The 20,710-nt window shown below is 35.3% G+C and overlaps 1 protein-coding gene across 1 annotated transcript in view; it reads right to left on the reverse strand.

Annotated features, from left to right (window-relative positions):
* Positions 1 to 4,480: 4,480 nt before the first annotated feature.
* Positions 4,481 to 20,710, reverse strand: part of cntnap5a (contactin associated protein family member 5a) — a gene marked incomplete at both ends in the record, with an annotated part of 81,467 nt that continues 65,237 nt past the window's right edge. The window contains 12 exons of the mRNA XM_081367752.1: positions 4,481 to 4,677; positions 6,703 to 6,777; positions 7,464 to 7,667; positions 8,128 to 8,212; positions 8,418 to 8,551; positions 10,334 to 10,558; positions 12,137 to 12,376; positions 12,486 to 12,704; positions 15,152 to 15,322; positions 15,507 to 15,634; positions 16,657 to 16,813; positions 20,082 to 20,282. Coding sequence (XP_081223878.1) covers positions 4,481 to 4,677; positions 6,703 to 6,777; positions 7,464 to 7,667; positions 8,128 to 8,212; positions 8,418 to 8,551; positions 10,334 to 10,558; positions 12,137 to 12,376; positions 12,486 to 12,704; positions 15,152 to 15,322; positions 15,507 to 15,634; positions 16,657 to 16,813; positions 20,082 to 20,282 — 2,036 coding nt within the window. The remainder of the gene's footprint in view (positions 4,678 to 6,702; positions 6,778 to 7,463; positions 7,668 to 8,127; positions 8,213 to 8,417; positions 8,552 to 10,333; positions 10,559 to 12,136; positions 12,377 to 12,485; positions 12,705 to 15,151; positions 15,323 to 15,506; positions 15,635 to 16,656; positions 16,814 to 20,081; positions 20,283 to 20,710) is intronic.

Genomic DNA, 20,710 nt, shown 5'->3' on the forward strand with positions numbered 1-20,710 from the left:
TGCAGCAAATGTCCTGCTCTTCCTGATACACCAAGGCTTTTATTACGACATTGCCAACAAATAAGGTGAAAGTAAAATATGTTGGTAAATTTAATGTGGCTCAACGGCCAGCCATAAGCAAATCACACTCATTCTTACATGGATTAAAACAGAACTGCCCACAAGCTCTTCTTGAAGTGTTACGTAATTATTGTTTGAACTCACTCTCAATACTTTATATATAAAACTGGCTTTCACTTTATTTTGATGGTCCCTTTAACACATTCTGTTGACTATAAGTGATGTTGTTCCGACATGTCTACTAACACTCAGAGTGTTAGTAGAGTATTAGTAGACTGGTAGGGTTAGGGTTAGAATAAGTTGATGTAGTTGCAAAGTTACTTATAGTCAGTGGAATGTCTGTTGGAGGAGCATCACAATAAAGAGTTAGCAGATATTAAGCAGATACTCTAAGTTAGTTGACATGTAGTTGCAAAGTTACACTGTCATTTTTATTCTTTTGTCAAACCAACCTAGATAATTTATGTGGTTCAGATAACAATATTTTGAGTTTCTCTTGATCTCCATTGTATTAACAAAATTTGTAACATTTTAAGGCAACCAGGTTACTTAAAGTTAAACTAACAATATATATATATATATATATATATATATATATATATATATATATATATATACTGTATATAAAATGTTACCTAAAACAGTTTATAAATATTGTATACTGCAGATTGAATCTTGTCCCATAGTTACAGAAGAATGACCGATTTTATCTCCAAAATGTCATCTGATGTGTATAAGAAAATCACATTCTGTGATATTCTGATAACCAGATGTTGAGATTGCATTATTTAATTAGTGGTGTTTATATTCATATTAATAACTGTAGTTACAACAGGTATAGGGATTTGAACAAGTCTCTAAAATAAAATACTAGGTCAAGATACATATGATTTCTGCCTGTTGGCAAAAAAAAAAAAAAAAAAAAAAATCGATTTTACATTGAAAAAGGGACCTAAGCCATACTGTACCTTAGATGGATTACAGCATCTTGTGGGTTGGCTCTGGCCAATTAGTAACCACATAGCAAGCAGCTTATAGTAGTGGTAAGTTTTGCTCAGGTAAGCACAACAATGTCCACCACTGTAAAACCTTAAGTAAATGTTCATTATTGTAACTCATTGTTCACTTTTGCATATGCATGATGCAGCCGGGCTCCTGCATTAAAGTGTTTAATTAACCATGACAAGATTATGCAAACCTTTATGTGATATTTACATTAGTTAGGATGTTGCATGCTATGTGAAAGACAATAATGACTTTAATAAAAGGTCTACATTAGCACAAAGGCCCATTGATGTTACACATGGAAAAAATGCTAAACCACTGTCTAATCTGGCAATTCTTTTGATAAACTATTTAGTTTATTCTGTGATATTAAAAAGGGGGGAAAACATTATCTCTCCTCGTGTGAATGAAGGAAATTAATAGTGAATAAATAAAGCAATCGAAATAATTATAATTAAAATAATACAGTGACAGCCACTGTAATGTGAAACGAGACTAAACTACATTACCGACAAGAGGTTTTCAAACCATTATTTTCAGTGTTTCACTTAATGCTCTTGGACTTATCCTCTTCTTAAATTCCACAAGCAATACTGTAATTGTAAAGTACTTATATCTGTTGAATAAAAAAATAAAAATTCTAAACATCTGACTTAATAAATAAAATTTTAGTAATGAGTACTTGGACAAAAATGTGGCTCAATTATGAAAAAAAGTCTTTTTTTTTATTAAACATGTATTTACAATATAGCTGTACATTTACATTCATACAAAACAGCCTCTAAAATAATTAATATCAATAGAAGTACAAAAGAGTTTAAGATAAATATTTCAAAGGACACTTCAGTTTCCAAAGATAAAGATAAAGATCTGTCAGACCAGTCCAACATAATACAACCACTTTTTGTGTAAATAAATAAAATAAAATAAAAAGCCACTTACTTTACAATGCTTATCATGTGTATTGGAGTAAAGAACATATAATATCTGTTGTGTTCATTTAATAGACTTTCGGGTAAAAATGTATAAGCTTGACAAAATCTTTTCTTCAGTGTCAATACTGATTTTGTATCACAGGCAAATATTAAAGGACTAACTGCTACAGTTATGACCTACTAAGAATTGTCTGTGAAGATTCTTAGTTATCCAGATCATTGAAGGATGTCTAGAGTTATTCTTGTCATTTAGACACTGTGAACTGATCATGAAATTCAGTGATACGACATAGACACCTGATATTATTCTCCGTCTCAGGTGATCTGATGTCACAACATAATGATTCAATTTCAAAGGAATGAAATTTTAAAGTTTTTAGAGTAGAGCTCAAAGTTATTTTAGTCAAACTTCAGATGTACTTCTGTGTCACTGCATGCTAATGTTGGACCTTCAGAAACAGATGTAAATGGGGTCAGATTGTCTCAGGGAGGGGTGGATGGCCTGTGAAACCAGTTTGCCCCAATTCACATCTGTGATCTTGATTAACATCGTTAATGTAACACAGAAATTCACACGTCCTGTAACGTTACTGTGTTAAATGCTGGGGAATTTCCATCATCAGTTCACATATTCATAATGTCAAGAGAGAAACATGTCAAGGTAACCTAGAACAACTCAGCCAATCCAGAATCACACTACTGTTCAAAAGCTTGGGGTTGGTACGATTTTTTTCTTTAAAATGTTTTTGAAAGAAGTCTCATATGCTCACAAGGCTGCATTTATTTGATCAAAAAAAGACAGTAAAATTGTGAGATATTATTAGAAACTAAAATAACTGTTTTCTATTTTAATATATTTATTTCTGTGATGGCAAAGCTGGATTTTCAGCAGCAAGGATTTTTTGATGAATAGAAAATTCAAAAGAAGAGCCTTTATTTGAAATAAAAAAAAATATTTACTGTCTTTACTGTAGCTTTTGGATAATTTAATGCATTCTTGCTGAAGAAAAACATTAATTAAAAAATCTTACTGACCCATTAGGATTTATCCATTATCAATATGGCAGATGTTTCACATCATAACACAGATGGGTAATGTTACATTAGACAGCATCATGTTTAAACCTACAATATTTCTGCGCATCTTTTCAATTTATAAATTAAGTCACTTTACTGAATGAGTCTGGTCTCTGTTAGCAGGTTCTTTGTGAAACAAAAATAATTTCCTAAGGACCATTTTTAATTACCCAGCATGTTTACACAAACTCATTTCCTCCTTAACAATGCTAAGGCAAAATAATGTAAAATTGTTAGCCTGGGGTGCGTTTCCCGAAAGCATTCGTTAGCCAACTATGGTCGCAAGTTCCGTCGTTATCAGCATAGTTCAACGATTTGGTGTTTCCCGAAACCATCGTTCCAACGAACATTCGCAAACAGCATCGCAAACTTGTGTGGTTGGAACGACAGCTCTCGAGCTGTCATTAGAAGCATAGTTTCTAGTTTACATGAGATGTAGACTGAATAAATCCTTATCTTTAGCAAAATAAGCAAGCTGACATTCAGTACAACCCGTATTATTTATTTAGAATACATACAAATGTAATTTACGTCTTTTAGTTTGTCAAGAGATTTAAAGCAACGTTTTTGAAGACTGCGCATGTGCGAACGTGCTCTACTATGTAAGAACAGGCCAAATATTGAGTCTGGTAATAAAGCAAAAAAACTGAGAAAAATTAGAAATGGTCTTCAGATGCCATGTCTGTAACTTATATGACAAAATCTAGCGTTAATTCGATCTCAAACAGATTAATTAAAATAAGTTATTAGTCCACCACGTGCGAGACGTCATAACGTAGTTGAACGATACTTTGCGACATACGTTTTCGGGAAACAGTCGTGACTAGCTAGTTGATTTCTCCAACGATAGTGAACGGTAGTGAAGCAGCGAGCTATATAGTTGTACGGGAAACGCACCCCAGGTTTGGATAAGCTACTGTCCTCGACCTGAAGCACTGTACTATTCAAACAGTGAACCAGGACTTCCTCTCACAATGTTGCCACTTCAAAGATATTTTTTTGGCAACCTAAAAAAATTCACAGACTTATATGTGTTTAGTTTGTCATTTCGTTTAGAGTATAATTAACACTTCAGAATCTGCATTCATGCACTAAAGATGACAGTGTCATTCTCCATTCCAGTTTCTATCCAGAGGGCATATTATTAAATTAATACAAACACCTCCTAACACACCACTCACATCCCATAAATGACCTAATGTTGATTGATCCAACACTTGGGGCAAGCACTGTGAAAACTACAAGCTACTACTTACACAGATCAGAAGATTCCGCTGTTCCCAAAGCAAGGAATCTCCAACTAACGATCCTTACTGGATAGAAAGCGCCTCACGACACGTTTGCTGAAGGAGACACTGGAGGAACTGATAGCTGAACTGAAAACTACAGGGTCGGATTGTCCATCAGATGTAGTACTCTTGCATGCTGTCTCTCATGGAGTTGTGAAGGTGAAACTCTGCCCTGTAAGCAGCTTCAAGGCTACGTTGGTGCTCCTTTTCTTGGAGACTTGCAGTTCTTTGAGCTTGTCGATGTTGGTAAAGGAAACGGGTCATCACTGCCAGCACACAGAGTGTACTAAAAACTGCAGCTGTCACCACACCTGCGAATCAGATCGGACACTCAGCTTATTTGTGTTTTGAATTGGAAAAGGGGCTGTTCACATATAGGACTCGTTCTTGAATTTCATAAAAGGATAAATGGAGACCAATGGAACAGAAGAAAAGGCAGGTTTTTCATGGCGCAATTTTCAATTAGGCATGTGCCGGTATCAAATTTTCATGCTGCGATTAATTGATTGAGCTTTTATCACGGTATACAGTATTATCACGGTATTTTAATTGCTATAATTATTAAAGGTTAAAAATGAACAAATGAAATTAAATATAATTAGGTTTTCATTATAATAAATTATGACACAATTAAAAATATAATACAAATTTATAGTGCACATATTTAGCAAAATACTCCTCTCTATAGCTATCAGTCAACTACCTGTTGGTCATTAAATGGCTTTCCTGAGGTAAATGTAAGGTTCTGTGACATAATTGTTCACCTGCAGTTTTATTGACCTCTTTCCGTGGTTGAAAAACACTGATTGATCCATGTTATGAATGAGGCATAAATACCTTTTGGTAAGTTGTAGCCTACTGTATCTTTAAATAAAAAGTAACAGATGATCGGTTTACTTGAACTGATGCGCTACTACAGCGATCTGTCACGTCACATTTACAAGCACCAAAACGGTATTTATTGTCTGAATTTCGTAATAAAATGGACAGAACATGAGAGCTGAGAATTTTCAAAAGTAACCTGCTCTGTCTAGTCTGTCGATGTCAGTGTACTCTTTGCTCCGCGATTTTTCTCTGAGTGAGAAAATGAATGTGTGGCGCGAGAGCGTGAAAAGTGTCGATTGCGTGAGTCTCACACTGAATGCGTAGAGTTGACAGCCCTGCTTTTAGAAGGGGGATAAATCGTCGGCAGCGTTCCTCCTTCCGCCATGCTTCTTCTCCTTGTGAGGATTGTTTACATCAGAGTGCGCACGTGTTTCGCGCAGCATATACGCAGTGTTTGTTTAAGCGGTTGATGGAAAATAAGCTAATTCGCGTTCTATAAATATAAATTCTGATCTATTATTTTTCACGGTATTTTGAAGTGCCCGCGATAACAATATCGTGCATTTTCATTACCGCGATTTATCGCATTACCGAATACCAGCACATGTCTATTTTCAATAAAAAAAATATATATTAAAAGGGTTGCATCCTTTGTGAGAGGCCCCGAAATACTTGAGCGAACTGATGTGACGTCATTTCGAACAAAATCAGGCCAAAATGAAGTTCGTTTTGGGAGTTCGAAACAGCTTTCCAAAGTGAACTTTCCGGAAAGTGAACACCTTTGTACTACAATTGGTCTGTGGTGATTACATAAAAGGTAAGTGTGCGCAGAGGCTCAGCCTTCTTTCACATGGAAATCTTTTCAAGTTCATTTCTCCTCACGAGTTCTTCAACATCAGACGCCCGAGAGTAAAAACTTGAACACACTGGAGAGCCACTTTACAAGAGAAAAGAAGTTGTACTTCAGATGTTCACAAACAGTATATCGCTGCTCACATATTTTGAAATTCGTTTTACCCCTAAACGAAGAATGAAAAAGAACTTCGCCGTGAGTATATCGGGGCCTTTACCCGTTAAAAGAACATTCCATGTTTAAGTTAATCTTAATAGGCAGCATAATGTCCATTACAGCAGAAATTATGTAGGATTTCTAAAATAATATAAAATAAAATAAAATAAAATAATAAAATAAATTACAATGACAATAAATGTGCAAGTGAATGAATACTCACACATCCTACAAATTCTCTTTCTCCTTTAATGGAACATTTATGTTGCCGAGAAATATCTAACAGTCAACAATCCCTTGTGACAATTTTAATGGAGATTTTATCACCATAAGTTACTGCTCACAACAAATTACCAATACAAAGTCATTACCCGTTTCTGAAATAAAGACAGCAAAAAGAAAAGATGAACATAAACAATACGTGTGATAGTGAAAGCTCATTTCATACTTCACTGACTGTTACAAATGAAACAATGAAGCAGACTGAGGTGGTAAAACAAACCTCCGATTACAGCTGAATCAGGCTGGCTGTTGTCTTCACGAAGCTCGTTATCTTTTCCCACCTCCTCTCCATGATCTACAGGAAGCATCACACAGAAAAACAGCACAGACTGAACTCTAAAGAGATCCGTTTTCTCTGATAGTGCAACATGTGTGCAAGATGCAGTTGCTTTACATTTTAAGGGTTCAACCCTTTTGTTTTTCATAGTGCCCAATTAGACCTCCTTTTCATTATATTATTTCTTCTTCTAAAAATATCTAACATTCAATGGTGAAAAGTTATTTTTGTGTCTAAATTCATCTCAGTTACGACAGATTAGTGATTTTGTTGCTTGGCAACTCCATATAAAAATGTTTTAAAAATTCTGCACAGTTCTCATCTAACATCACATTAGTTTTTATATGAAATGGGACAATGCTCATTGCTTCTTGCAACGGTTTTTAAGTGTTAGCTTTTTAAATCGCATCTATTTTCTCCAAACTAACCAGCAACAAGAAGTCTTTATCATGCCAATTGTAACTATAAAGCCAGGTGGCCCACTGTCATCACAATTACCATGGTGAATTAGGAGATGTTTCCCACCAAACACATCCTTTTTATTTGTTATTTAAGTGATGGTTATGATGTCAGACGACATTCAATACCAAAAAAATTCCTTCAATTGCACTGCAACGAAATGCTACACATATGATGCAATCAAATGCAAAAACGATCCATTCTCAAACAGCTTGATCATTTCATATTGATGTCTACGAACTTACCTAAACGAGATACAGAAGTTGAAAGGTCAGCTAATGCTCCGCAATTTGATTCCAGTAAATGTCCTCGTATGCTGACCAGAGAGCTACCTCGGTTCAATAACGCTGCCTTCAGTGGAGCAACGTGGTTATACTGGACAGATGAGAAGCAGCCGATGAATCCTTTGGACCCAGCATGAGCTACCTCATCATCCATTACATCACTTCCTGTTTGGAAAAAGAAAATAATAAATGTATAAACATCAGAGATTGTTTCTGTCTCACACGTTTACAGTAATTACTAAGCTTACAGCTTTTGTGAGCATTTATTTTAAAAGTTACAATTACAAACAACCATGAACATATGAAGTTTCACTGTTTTCAAATCCCTGAACATTCCAGACACAATCACACTTCTGCTCATGTGTTTCACGATTGTTAGAAACCTTGAGAGACTGAAGGCTGACTTCAGTTTGAAACCTTTTATCTTTTTTCATTGTTGAATCACCCTTGTTTAAATGTCATGAAAGGGGAAAATTCAAACCCATCAAGCATCATGACAGGTTCTGAATACTCATGGCACTATGTAGCGGGAGGACTTCGGTTTGTATCAAAATACTTTTTTATCCATATTACAGATAATGTAAAGGATTTAATAAGTGTCTTTAGGATCAATTAGACTCATTACCTGTGACTTTTCCCAAAGTCAGTGACTTCATAGTGTTAAACGCTGCATCATATGAAAGTGTGTACTTCTTATTTTCATGGTCAACCTATAAAGAAAAACAAGGGCAGTTGAGTGAATACATGAAAATCATTTTCTAAGAGCTACAGTATAGATTAATCAAAAAGCAATGTCCAACAGAACTATTGTATATTGACTGCATTTCACCTGTACAGCTTTGTGTATTGACTGTTATGCAAAGTCTTTTGTGTTCCTACATTTGCTAACCATAGGTATGCAGTGAAATATAACACCTGAACAAACACGTCCTTTCCCTCCCGCTGGATGTGAACTCTATGCAGTCGTCCGTCTGCCAGGCTGCTCAGGATGGGGCTGAACACATCCGGTCTCTTCTCCTTATGCAGTTGGTACCAGATTTGTAAACTCCCTAAGAGGAACAGATGCATTAGCATATTTGGCAAAAGTTACTTATAGCTCTAGTCAGAGATGAATGATTTTGTTGTGAGCATGTTGTAAATCATTGTAAAAATCCATTTTATTATCCAGTTGGTACTTGGATTAGTCAAGCAAAAATTTAAACCATGTAACTCCAGTCATGGTGAATTATGTATGTTCCAATATAATAGTGAGTCATCCTGTAGCGTTCTTACAGAGATCAGCATATGGACTTTACAGCTCCAGCTCCCAAGAAGAGTCTTGCATAAGTCTATAAGACAATGTATTTATATATAGACTACGCAGGCAGCTACCTTAGCAGCTGCTCTTTAAGCTTTATAAATATTAATTCCCTGGCAGCCTCTAGCCCTTTTTACTCTGTATTGAATTTGTCAATACACATTTATTTGTCCCTCCTACACACATATAGTGCACATAAAGGGTCAGGGTGCAGGTCGGTGCTGAGATTCCCTCACAAAGTTGGTACAGTTATATCTCTGTAGACATGACTTTCTTTATGTGCCAAAGATTACTGCACTTAACACTTTTATGTCAATATTTCTAAAAAGCATTGTGATTGGATTTAGCACAAAAAGAATGTGGGTGGTACTATTATGTAGGAATGAGTGTTGCACAATAAAAATCCATATTTTGGTAAGCTGGGTGAAGGCATGACTGATCTTAAAATAATAGCTCTTTCGGCATTTTACTGCCTCTTCCATGGATCACACAACTTAGTTTAGTGGGATTCTGCTCTTTTCCACACAATGAAAATGAATGGTGACAAAAAAGTCTCATAAAAGCATTGTAAATCATAAATCGTCTCATATCATAACATTTTTGGAAATTTTAATATTTAGTTTCATGTTAGTTACGTTTCATGTTTTTATATATTCAAATGTGGAGCATCAAGGTGTCATTGATGACAAATGTTCTCATAATTGATCTATAAAACTATAATATGACTTAGGAAGACTTGAAATATAAAATAAGTAATTTGGACTATTGTTATGATATATTTGAGTTTTATCTTATAGAGTTTATTAATGTTTTGAACAAGCTTTTAAATTAATATTTTCAGTTTTCATTTATTCAAATTATGGTTTCAAAAGTTTTAGTTTAGTTTGTCATTTTATTTTATGATTAGCTTTAATTTACTTTTATTTCAGTTTTAGTAATTTCAGTACTTCAGCTTTATTTTCATCTAATATTTTGTATAGTTTTATATATAGTTAACAATAAAAACATATAGTTATGGTGCTTTTGTCATTGCTGGAGCTTGACGAAAGAATGTCATATGGGTTTGAAACGACATGAGAACGAATAAATGATGGCAGACTTTTCATTGTGATAGATGAGTGAACTATCTCGTTAGGAGTTTTAATGTGACCTTGAAGAACAGCATGAAATTAGAAGCTTTGGTTATGTGAAAAAGCCTGATCTAGTTAGGCTGTTAATGTTTTGCTAGTTAATTGTGATTTACTGTTAATACGATTCGTACACCTTCCAGTGATCTACAAGGCTGTAAAACTGACAGTTAAAGAACCAATTCAGCAGGATTAATCAACAGCCGTGTGGCCTAAATCTAATTAGAGAAGAACACAATCATAGAACTATAAATTTTTATGTTTCTTTAAATTTAATCTCGTAGTACAGTACCCAGATAATAGGGGACGCGAGTAATTCATTTAATACTGCAATATCCCTATTATAGACATATAAACCTTTCATAAACTAATATGATGTATGATAAAGGTTTGCACAGCCGTCTCACCGTTGTGTGCTAAGATGATGGCTACATACTGCTGACTGAGAGTGTTGACTGTGAGCAGCAGGGCAGGACTCTGAGTGGTCTGGAAACTCAGTGCCATGTTGTCTCTGGTCTTGCTGTACTGAGAAGGGACAGGCAACACTGTGGCCGACCTGTTCTGAATGACAGAGAATGGCTCCTGAAATATGTAGGTGACCGACGCTCCTCTTTCAAAGGACATGGACACCTCTGTGGACACAAAAACACCAGATGGATATTGTCACTGGCTATAAATCAGACTGCACCTGATTTCCTTCAAGTTTTGTTTAAACACATTAAACAAGGGGTATGTCAAGACAAACTCTGAATGCTGGCTTGATAATTCCTTGTCTGAAAAGTAAAAAAAAAAAAAAAAAGTCTGTTCAGCTTCAAACTCAACATGAAAGGCCATTTACAACTCACTTTTTTCCCATAATATGATGACAGACAGAGACAGAAAGAAAAAGAGAAAGAAAGAAAGAAAGAAAAGAAAGACAGAAAGAAAAGAAAGTAAGAAAAAAGAAAGCAAAAAGAAAGAAAGAAAGAACGAAAGTAACTAAGAAAGAAAGAAAGAAAGAACATAAAGAAAGAAAGTAGGACTCAAAGTATATTTAACACAAAAAAATTAAACATTCCAGATATTAAATATTCCACATATCATAAAATGACTATGGCAGCAAGAATCAGAAGAAATACTTTGGCATTAATAACCATGTTTTCTTCTCTGTCTGTATTTGAACAATGTGCATCATCACAGTGACGAGCACTATTAGACACAGACTATCAGACAAGAGAACAGAACAGTCAGACTTTCTCATCTCGTCCTCGGCGCCTTTGATCAGATCCAACTAAAGAACGCACATCCGACTTTCTGATGTCTTCATGAATACAAATGTGTGGATTTTCCCCTCTTATTTACTGACTATGGAGATTATACAACCAAGATTACATTATAAAACCTTGTATAACTACATTTCTGAAAAGGTATGTTTTCAAGTACGTCTGCCAGTATATCATAACTTTCATTAACAAGAAGCTAGAACATTCCACCCACACTAGAACAATAGCCAATTCAAACCTAGCAAGGTTAAGATAAGCCAATATTGCTTTGTTGTTCTGTACTAATGGAAGGGCAGCTTTTCTGTGAACTGTTGGATACTTATGTAAAAAATAGCTTTGTTTCAAATTCTGTACATCAAGATGTTCAAAAATCCCACTCAACACGTACGCCTCCAAGACTTCTGTGCTTCACTGCTCATACAGGCAACATCAAAGCTCTTCAATCCAGCATCACACAGCCTTCGATAGAGCCCAGTTATTCAGCGACTGGCAGCGCTTTTGCCCACTGACATATGGAGCAATTATTTTTACAGTATTTTATGCAAATACATAGACGTCACCAAGTCATCCATGAATTCATGTTTCATATTACATGGCAGTTTCATCATGTCTGAGATAAAGATTATGCTGTTGGAAGTATTCATTATTGCATAATGACTGTCTGCAAAAACAATTCCAGGGTTTTAATTGTTAGCTTGCATCTGATTATTAAAAAGGAAATGCATTTCATATTTCATTCATTTATTTATTTGATTACGTTTATTTGGTACTCACCAAGTCATAGCAAAAAGTAGATTCTATCAAATTAAGCATGTTATTAGTTATTTTGAAAAGTCTTTTTAAGTGCTTTCCTTTTTTCTTCTAGCTAATTGTCATTTTCTGTGTTTTGATTTAATGGTTATGAAAGGTTTCATTTATTGACATCGCTAGTTCAATTTGGAATATTACCTTCTGTGCAAGAGGGTCCGCCGTAAGCGGAGTGAGTGCAGTCGCACATGTAACCGCTGCTCTTCTCAATGCATTTCCCCCGATTGTGGCAGAGCCGTGCTGAGCTGCTGCAGTGTCCCGCACACCCTGAACTCACTCCTGGTGTCACTTTGGCCCGTTCCTCCATGTCAAAATTCACTCCATTCATGTTTAATGCTCGAATACATCCGAGAAAGCCCCTTTGTCTTGTGGTTGTGCCCCCTGAGGGATGAGAGAGGAAATTATGAAAAAAAAAAAAAAATGAATGAAGAGTAACAAACGAATACAGCTCCTTTCTTTCTGTAATGCACTTTCAAAAGGTCAGTTTTACCAACAAACAGCTGGTTTCCAAGCTGAAGGCGAAGGTGTCCGTCAGGTGGTGTTTCTGTGATCCGCAGGGGCAGCTGGTCGACCTGCAGGCAGGACTCTTTCACATTGCGTTCGGCTCGAACCCAATGCCACTGCCTGTCGTTCAGCGGGACAGGAGATTTGACGGTCAGGACTACTGGCCCGTCGCCCGTATTAAAGGAGAAAGTCACAGCTGAGGGAGCTGGGTGCACAGGAACATGAGGATTTGAAAGCAGTCTGAACAAGTAGAATAAATAACACTTCTAAAATCGCTAACAATAAAGCAAAATCCGCTTTCCTGCAGAGTTTAGTACCAACCTTGATCACACTGACCTTCCTGTATCTTTAGTAATCCTAAAGTTAGCTTGATTTTAATTAACACTTATTAAGCAAAAATGCATTAAATTTATCAAAGGATTTTTAATATTACACAGAATGTCTATTTTAAATTCTGTTCTTTTGAAATAATAAGTATAAATATTTATTGAAAAATTGAACCAACCTCAAACCTTTGCATAACAGTACATTAATACATTTTTAACATTTTAATTTGAATAAATTAACAGTATTTTATGCATTATGGATAAAATCAGCCAATAATAGTTCAAGGCCCTGCTTCCGCTCAAATTTCTGTCCCTCCATTGACAGCTATGCAACTACCACTTTGACATCAAGTTCATAAAGAGATCGGAAAACTAATCCATTTGAGCGGTTTAGTCCAAATTTTCTGAAAAGACACTTTATACGTTGAACAGATTTAATTTAGGTTTTTATTTACAGATAAACATTCATCAACACACACATCATTAATGATGAAAGGAAGCTCAAGCATATTTACTTGATGTGCGAGAACCAATGAGGTTCATTCTCGTGTGTTATGCAGCACGTTTGAGCTTCTGCAAGAACCAATGAGGTTGTATGTCAAGCAGGTTCAGATGAGCTTCTGTTTATGTTCGCTAATCAATGCTTATATGTAAATAAAAGCCTACATTTAATCTGTTCATCATATAAAGTGATTGTGTCTCTTCAGAAAATTTGGACTAAACCACTCAATTCATATGGATTACTTTTACGATCTCTTTATGCACTTTTTGAAGCGTAAAAGTGTCAGTTGTATGCGGTCAATGGAGAGTACAGAACGGCTCAGATCTTTTTCAAAATATTTTAATTTGTGTTCCAAAGATGAACGCAAGTCTAACTGATGTGGAATAACATAAGGGTGAGTAAATGATGACAGAATTTTATTTTTGTGGTGAACTAACCCTTTAATCTAAATTTCTTCTATTTTAGATTTATGTGTTATATTAAAGGGGATGAATTTCTCATGAATTGAGAAATCCAATTTTCTCTTGACATATACGAGGTCATCATACTGTAAAAAAAAATCCTGTAAGTTTCAGAACTGCAAACTTCCTTGTTAGTTCAAAAACAGCTTTTATTGAAACCAATAGAAAGACCGCCTTTGCAGAAGATCAACACCTACTTCATCATCTCAACTTTCGTGTTAGTGAGATGACGAGGAGGGAAGAGCGATCAGGGGATCACTGGACTAAAAATCCAATTAGGACCTAAAGGATCCTAATGCTAGGAATGTGGTTATTTACTTTCAACAATGTGAATGTCTCAGTTGAGCATTATTTATTTTTATTTGTACATTTCACTGTGTATTCTTTGGTAAATCAGTCGCAATTGTGGCACAGGCTTTTCAAACAGACTTTTACGATATGGACTCGACCGTAATGCCAATATGTAAGTAACCGAGTTAATTCTAATGCCTGATCAGTGACCAGTGATTTCTGATACATGTACAGTCAGATGTTCTTTGTCTCAAAATCGTTTGTAAAACCAGTGACTAAATGGTCAACTTCACATTGTTTCTATTAGTAGGATGAAAATAATCTGTTATTTAAACTGTGATTAAATAATATATAGAAAATGATCAAAGAAACGCTCCTGTTACAATCGCTGGAGCTGTCAATCAAACAATCAAAGAGTTTATCAGTGACTGAGTTCTGGACTCTTGCCAAAACTCCCGTTACATTCAATAAATCTTTTATTTACATCGTATTTGCACTTAGTTATGATGAAAGCATCAGTTAGTGTGCAAAAATCGACTTGCAAAGACGAGATCACTGCATTCACGCGCTCAACATTTCTGTGATCGCCTACATGCTCATCACTGCAACATTTCATGCCATGAACTAAATATAATGCTATAGATCTAAATGTAATGCTATAATCAACACTTTTCTTGATTAGTTAACTTTGAGAGCTGTAATAGTAAAAATGTGCCTAAAGTTTTCGAGAGTTCCACATGTACTAACACAGATGTTAGCCAATCACAGCAGTGGGCGTTTACACAGAAGTCTCAGTGACAGACATGTCCCTTCAAACAGAGTGTTTAAATCAAAGGCTAAAATCAGAGTAGGAAAAATGCCTTTTATTTGTAAATTTTGATTTTTCTAAATTATGACAATTTTTTATTTAAAAATCATACTAACATTATGAGTGCACCCAAGGAAACATTATAAAATAATTAAATAATGCAGTTCATGACCCCTTTAAATTATTTGTGCAATTAGATTTCTAAAACAGAAACCTTAGTATGATATTTCTAAAGTCTTAAAGATGTATGATAATGGGACTCACAGCTCAGCTCAACCCTGATAAATTCTTGAATGCCCATGTTTTCCAGGAAGACCCCGGAGGAGGAAGCAGTCTTGAAGTAGAAGGAGACATCGAGGGAAAGCTCTGCCTGAAGAGCTGGGAACTGCAGACTTGAAGCCGCTTGATAAAAAGATACAGCATTCCACAGGGACTCTAACAGGGAGGAAGATAGATATGTGTCATATATTTGATAGTCTGGTCCTTTACCTATTCCTTTTATACATAGCATTATCTGCTATCTGTTTTTTCTTTCTTTTTCTTTTCCTCTTATTCTCTTTCAAACATCAAACCCTGTCATGTTTGACAACAGCAGAACAGATCAGTTCAGTTCACGTACTGTCACCAGAGCACTGCAGGGGTCCTACGACATACATGGCTTCAGAGCCTAGTCTGTAAGTATCTCCAATCACAATCTCCTGCACTGGCAAGTGCTCCTTATATGAGAGGACACCAGTGTCATTCTCCCTGTAAACAAAAGCACAAATTCAAAACAGTCCTATCAATAGATGCATAAGGCAACAAGTCCAAAGAGACAGGATTTTGAAAAAAATAAAATAAAAATAAAAAGACTGCACACAAATAGTCAATGGTTCGCATTCACTTATCCTTCATACGGTAGCCTATGCATATACATGTGGGTAAAATGTTTAATGCAGAAAGCATGCAAAAATCATCAATCTACTCTATATTTATGATGCGTTTTAGAATAAACATATGAATCATGGATATATTAGATATACACTACAGTTCAAAATTTTGGGTAGGTAAGATTTTATTTTTTGAGAGAAATTAATACTTTTATTTAGCAAGGATGCATTAAATTGATCAAACGTGTCAGTAAAGAATGTATACAAATTTTAAATAAATGCTGTTCTTTTGAATCTTCTAGTCATCAAAGAATCCTGAAAAAATGTATCACAGTGTCTACAAAAATATTTAGCAGTACAACTGCTAACTTTTCAAATGAGATAATAAAAATAAAAATGTTTCTTGAGCATCAAATCAGCATATTAGAATGATTTCTGAAGGATCATGTGACACTGAAGACTGGAGTAATGATGCTGAAAATTCAGCTTTGCATCACATAAATAAAATTTTAAAATATATTAAAATTGAAAACAACAATTCCCAATATTACTCTTTTACTATAGTTTAAACAAATAAGTAAAACTTAAAAAATAAATATTTAAAATATAATATTTATATAATAATTAATAAATGTAATAAATTAGTGACCCAAAAATAAGTCTTATTTCAGAGTAAAAAAAAAAAAAAAAAAAAAAACGGATCTGGCATCAATTCTAAATAAAAGTAGTCTAGGCTTATATAAAAGGTGTTTACTGTTTTTCATCAGGTTTTGAGCTTTGTCTGTGCACATAATTACGCATCTTGTGCGCAATTATCAGTGAATGAGACCTAGTGTTAGTAAAAGTAAGGTCCATCATCTCTAATCTAACAGACATAATGAGTTGCATTTGCCTTGTTACCATGACATTCTGTCTGCATCACAGTTGCAAAAGTAGTTCATGTCGACACAGTTCTCTTCCAGACCGCAGGAGCACTGCTGCACCCCTGGCTGGAATCCATCCCAGTAGGTCCTCTTCTCTCCTCTGCGGTCCACCCACCAGGACAGAGGGGTGCCATCTGCAACAACACCAGATTTATTCAAGTAATAGAGAACCTGTATAAATGTAAGGCTCAAAAAATTTAACATCAATATTTAATTAATGCACAACAAACTCATTGTTTCCATTTAAGACCTGTATAATTCAGTCCTCTACCTCCTCCCAAAATAATAGACAGTTTCATGCATATTTTCGGTAATAGGCACAAATATTAAAACACAAGGACAAAACAAAACTTTTTTTTAGCGTGTTAAATAATAATGTGGGCTATAGAGACATAATTTCATATGCAATTGACCAATTCACACATTGACATTATAGTGTTTTTTGCTTACTGTTACCCCACTTACAACTAGCCTATGCAGCCTAGGCATTATAAATGTAACATCACATGACTTAATTATGTTATACATTTTATTGACATAGGTAGTGATATATCAAAGATGTTAAGGTAAAATTTCAATAAGCAAATCAAAACTATGCCAAAAAAACTAAAACAATTATGTATGATCTTCCCTACTGTGGTCCACACATTCAGAAATTAAAATGGAAACACATTTGTTAAAACTGAGAGGAAAGGTGGCAGTAAAAGTGACAATAATTACTTGATAACAGTGACTGGGGAATATGATACCCCATTTGTGTAAAAAAAAAAAAAGAGTTTGCAGTCTCAAGTATAGACTTGGAAGAACTGACAGATCTTTAAACTGACAGTTTAATTTAGCACACTAAATCAGAACACTTGTGATAAGGTGTGGTACTGTAATAATGACTTCCAATAAATCTTTGGTCTGCACTGCATATTAACGCCAAGTGGAATTTAATCTGGGCAATAATTATAGTTTCAGACTGGGATGACTGCCAGGCTGAAAATAAATATATGGATATTCTTTCATTCTCTGCTAGCTTATGAACTACAAGACATCTGTTACTTAAATAAAACTACTTCTGGGCTATCTCATGTACATTTCAGCATTTGATCAAATCTATTGAGACCTGCCTCCTGAATGTGAGTGAGAAACACTCCCACGATATTATGCCACGATAATTACGTTACACCATAATAATTCACCCACTCCATTAAAATGAAATGAAAACCTTTGTCAAGACAACAATCCTCAAAATAAATATTTTAAATGTGTTAAACAAATATGACAGAAAACAAGCAAGAAATTGTATTTTTAAGCCTTTAACATTAATATTTTACTGCTATATGTAATTTAGATATCAAACAGAGCATTTTCATCATGAAATACACTACTACTGTACTACTAATAATAAAACTTCCAACATAACTCTATTACATCTTAAAAATTCAATCTTTTTTTGTATCTGTTAAGAAATATTTAAACGGAATGTTCAACTCATATAATTATCCATTTCAGTTTAATTTAAAGTGTTTTTTTATTCTTCACATATGTAAATAAGTGCTGGGGAAAGTTAATTTTAAAAGTAATGTGTTACAATATTGTGTTGCTATCTAAATTGCTAATTGCATTACTTACTCTTTATGGAAAGTGATGCTTTACTTTTTTTCACCTGGGCTGGGCTTGCTTGTTTGTTTGTTTTTAATATCAAACAGAACAAAAGTTATATTTTTGGCAAATGTAAAGGCCCTTTCACACCAGAAGTGAAAATTCACGCCTGTACAGTAGAGGCCGCAGCTCAAACAAACCTTTCTGCTGTGCTACCATTCTGGATTGCAGAAGAATATGACGCAAGAGAAGAAAGTTCAACACTCTTACTTTAGCAATTAAAAATAAAACAACACAAATGTGAAGTAATGTTCGCTTTTAGTCTATATTTAGTCTAGAACTACAATAGCCATAATGTTTACACAGCGAACCAAATGCCTCTACTCCCGATTTCTCTCAACATGGGGACTGGAGAGCTGTCAGTCAATAAATGGGAAAAGAAAGCAACTTGTGTTACTTAGGCATTTGCCTACTTAGCTGACTTGTAACTAAGATATCACACTTTTAATAGCAAGAGAGGGACAGAGAGAAAACTACTATTTCAAAAGCAATAAAACAAATTATGCTTTTCATTCAAGACAGCTGGACCAGAAGAAAGAAAAAAAAAACATCTATTTTATGATACAATAGGTAGGGAATAATATTCTTGTTTATAGTCTGGAGTGATATGATATCTGTCTCATGGGAACTGAGATGCATCAATTTTTCATTAACTGAGGAAAACTGCACATGACTCCCTCTAAGAGCTGCCCAAACTGAAATAACAGCTTTCCAAAATCTCTCTCTTCCTCCCTGCAGACACTGGATGACCATTATGACCTCTCTCACATACGTTTGGTGAGATGCTAATGAAGCATTTTTGCATGCCAATATTATCAAGTCATGCACTTTTACTTTCTCATGATGCTTTGGCAGACCAAAATGTATTCATGCAAAATTCTCTTCAAGAGTGGCATGTCTAATTTTGATTCATGTTACATCATAATTCAGAAAGAATAAAGAGAGGAAAGAAACATTATTGCTATTAGCTTAAGCTAAAGTAACTGACAAAATCAATCTATTATATCTAGCACTGATTGTTCTTTCAACAACATTGATGCATACGGAAACACTGAGGCCCTGTTTACACCTCGTATTAAGATGTGTTTTGGTCGATCGGATCACAAGTGGACGACGCTAAATACAAAAGTAAACAGGGTCTAAAACTTTTTGAGCTTGTCCACTTTCGACCACTTCCAGAGGTAGTCGAAACCACATTCGACCGGATTACTTTCATGGTTTCGACTCTCATGTGGTCGAATGTGTTTGAACAGCCACAAAAGACCGCCTACTCTCCGCCTACTGACTTAACGCATGAACATTATGGGAAGCGTGCTAGTCAGGCAGGATTTAAACTTTGTTGGTTGAAGACCAAAGTTTGGTTTGAAGATGAAAACGTACCAAGCATAACATTCTCTCACTATTACTGATTTCTAACACACACTCACTGCGTTCGTTGTGGTCTTGCGGCTGTCAGAGCAGAAACAAAAGCTGATGCTCTCTGTATGTTTTCCGTCATCTCCGGGCGCGTTCATATGTAAATCGCATGAGCTTATTTTGTCGATTACATTGAAAGATCTGGGGGAAAAAATCATTTACCGGCCCATAGACCCTCACCTTGAAGAAATCAGGACAGAAGTGGTTGAAAGTGGACAAAAGAGACGGATTAAAACACCAGGTGTAACCGGGAATGTGTTTCCCTCATCTACTCGACCAAAACGCATCTTAATGCCAGGTATAAACAGGACCTGAGAGACTAAAACCAGCACTTACCCCAGGGGTTAAAGAGCCGTGACCTTCTACAGTGGTAGGTGACTCTCTGCTCACAGTGTTCTGACAGAGACACCAGGGCCTTCAGCTGTTCAGATGAGGCGCTATAATTGAACCATTCGACATGTGGCTTCTGCTGTGTAGAGCCTCGTACTCTGACTGCATTCGAGCTGTTGTGACGAACCACCGTCCACACTTTGTTCCCTGCAAAATTTGACAAAACAAATTTGTGTTTTTTTATATACAATTTAAAAAAATAGGAGATAGGGCCAAATTTACTAATACGTTGTGCCAGCACAAACCCTCTCTAAAAAACTACTGTTAGGATTTTAATGTAGTGAAAACTTAGCAATGAAAATGTGTGTACATGGCGGCGATTAATGGAAATGAGCTGCTGTGTCTGTGCTCTTTAATTAGTGCATTGTCAGTAGATCACCCACAGACCTTTCCACTCCCATCTGTCTCCCGCTAAGTTGCCGTTTAGTAAATCTGGCCCCTAGTGTCTTTCCAACAAATGCAGTGATATAAATGTACAAGTATCACAGAATAATGATTCGGTTTATAAATAATAATAGTTTATTCATATATACTTAAATACATGATACACACGCACAAAATATAATCAGTTAAAA

This window comes from Scardinius erythrophthalmus, assembly GCF_964197995.2.
Source record: "Scardinius erythrophthalmus genome assembly, chromosome: 6".
Classification (NCBI taxonomy): Eukaryota; Metazoa; Chordata; class Actinopteri; order Cypriniformes; family Leuciscidae; genus Scardinius; species Scardinius erythrophthalmus.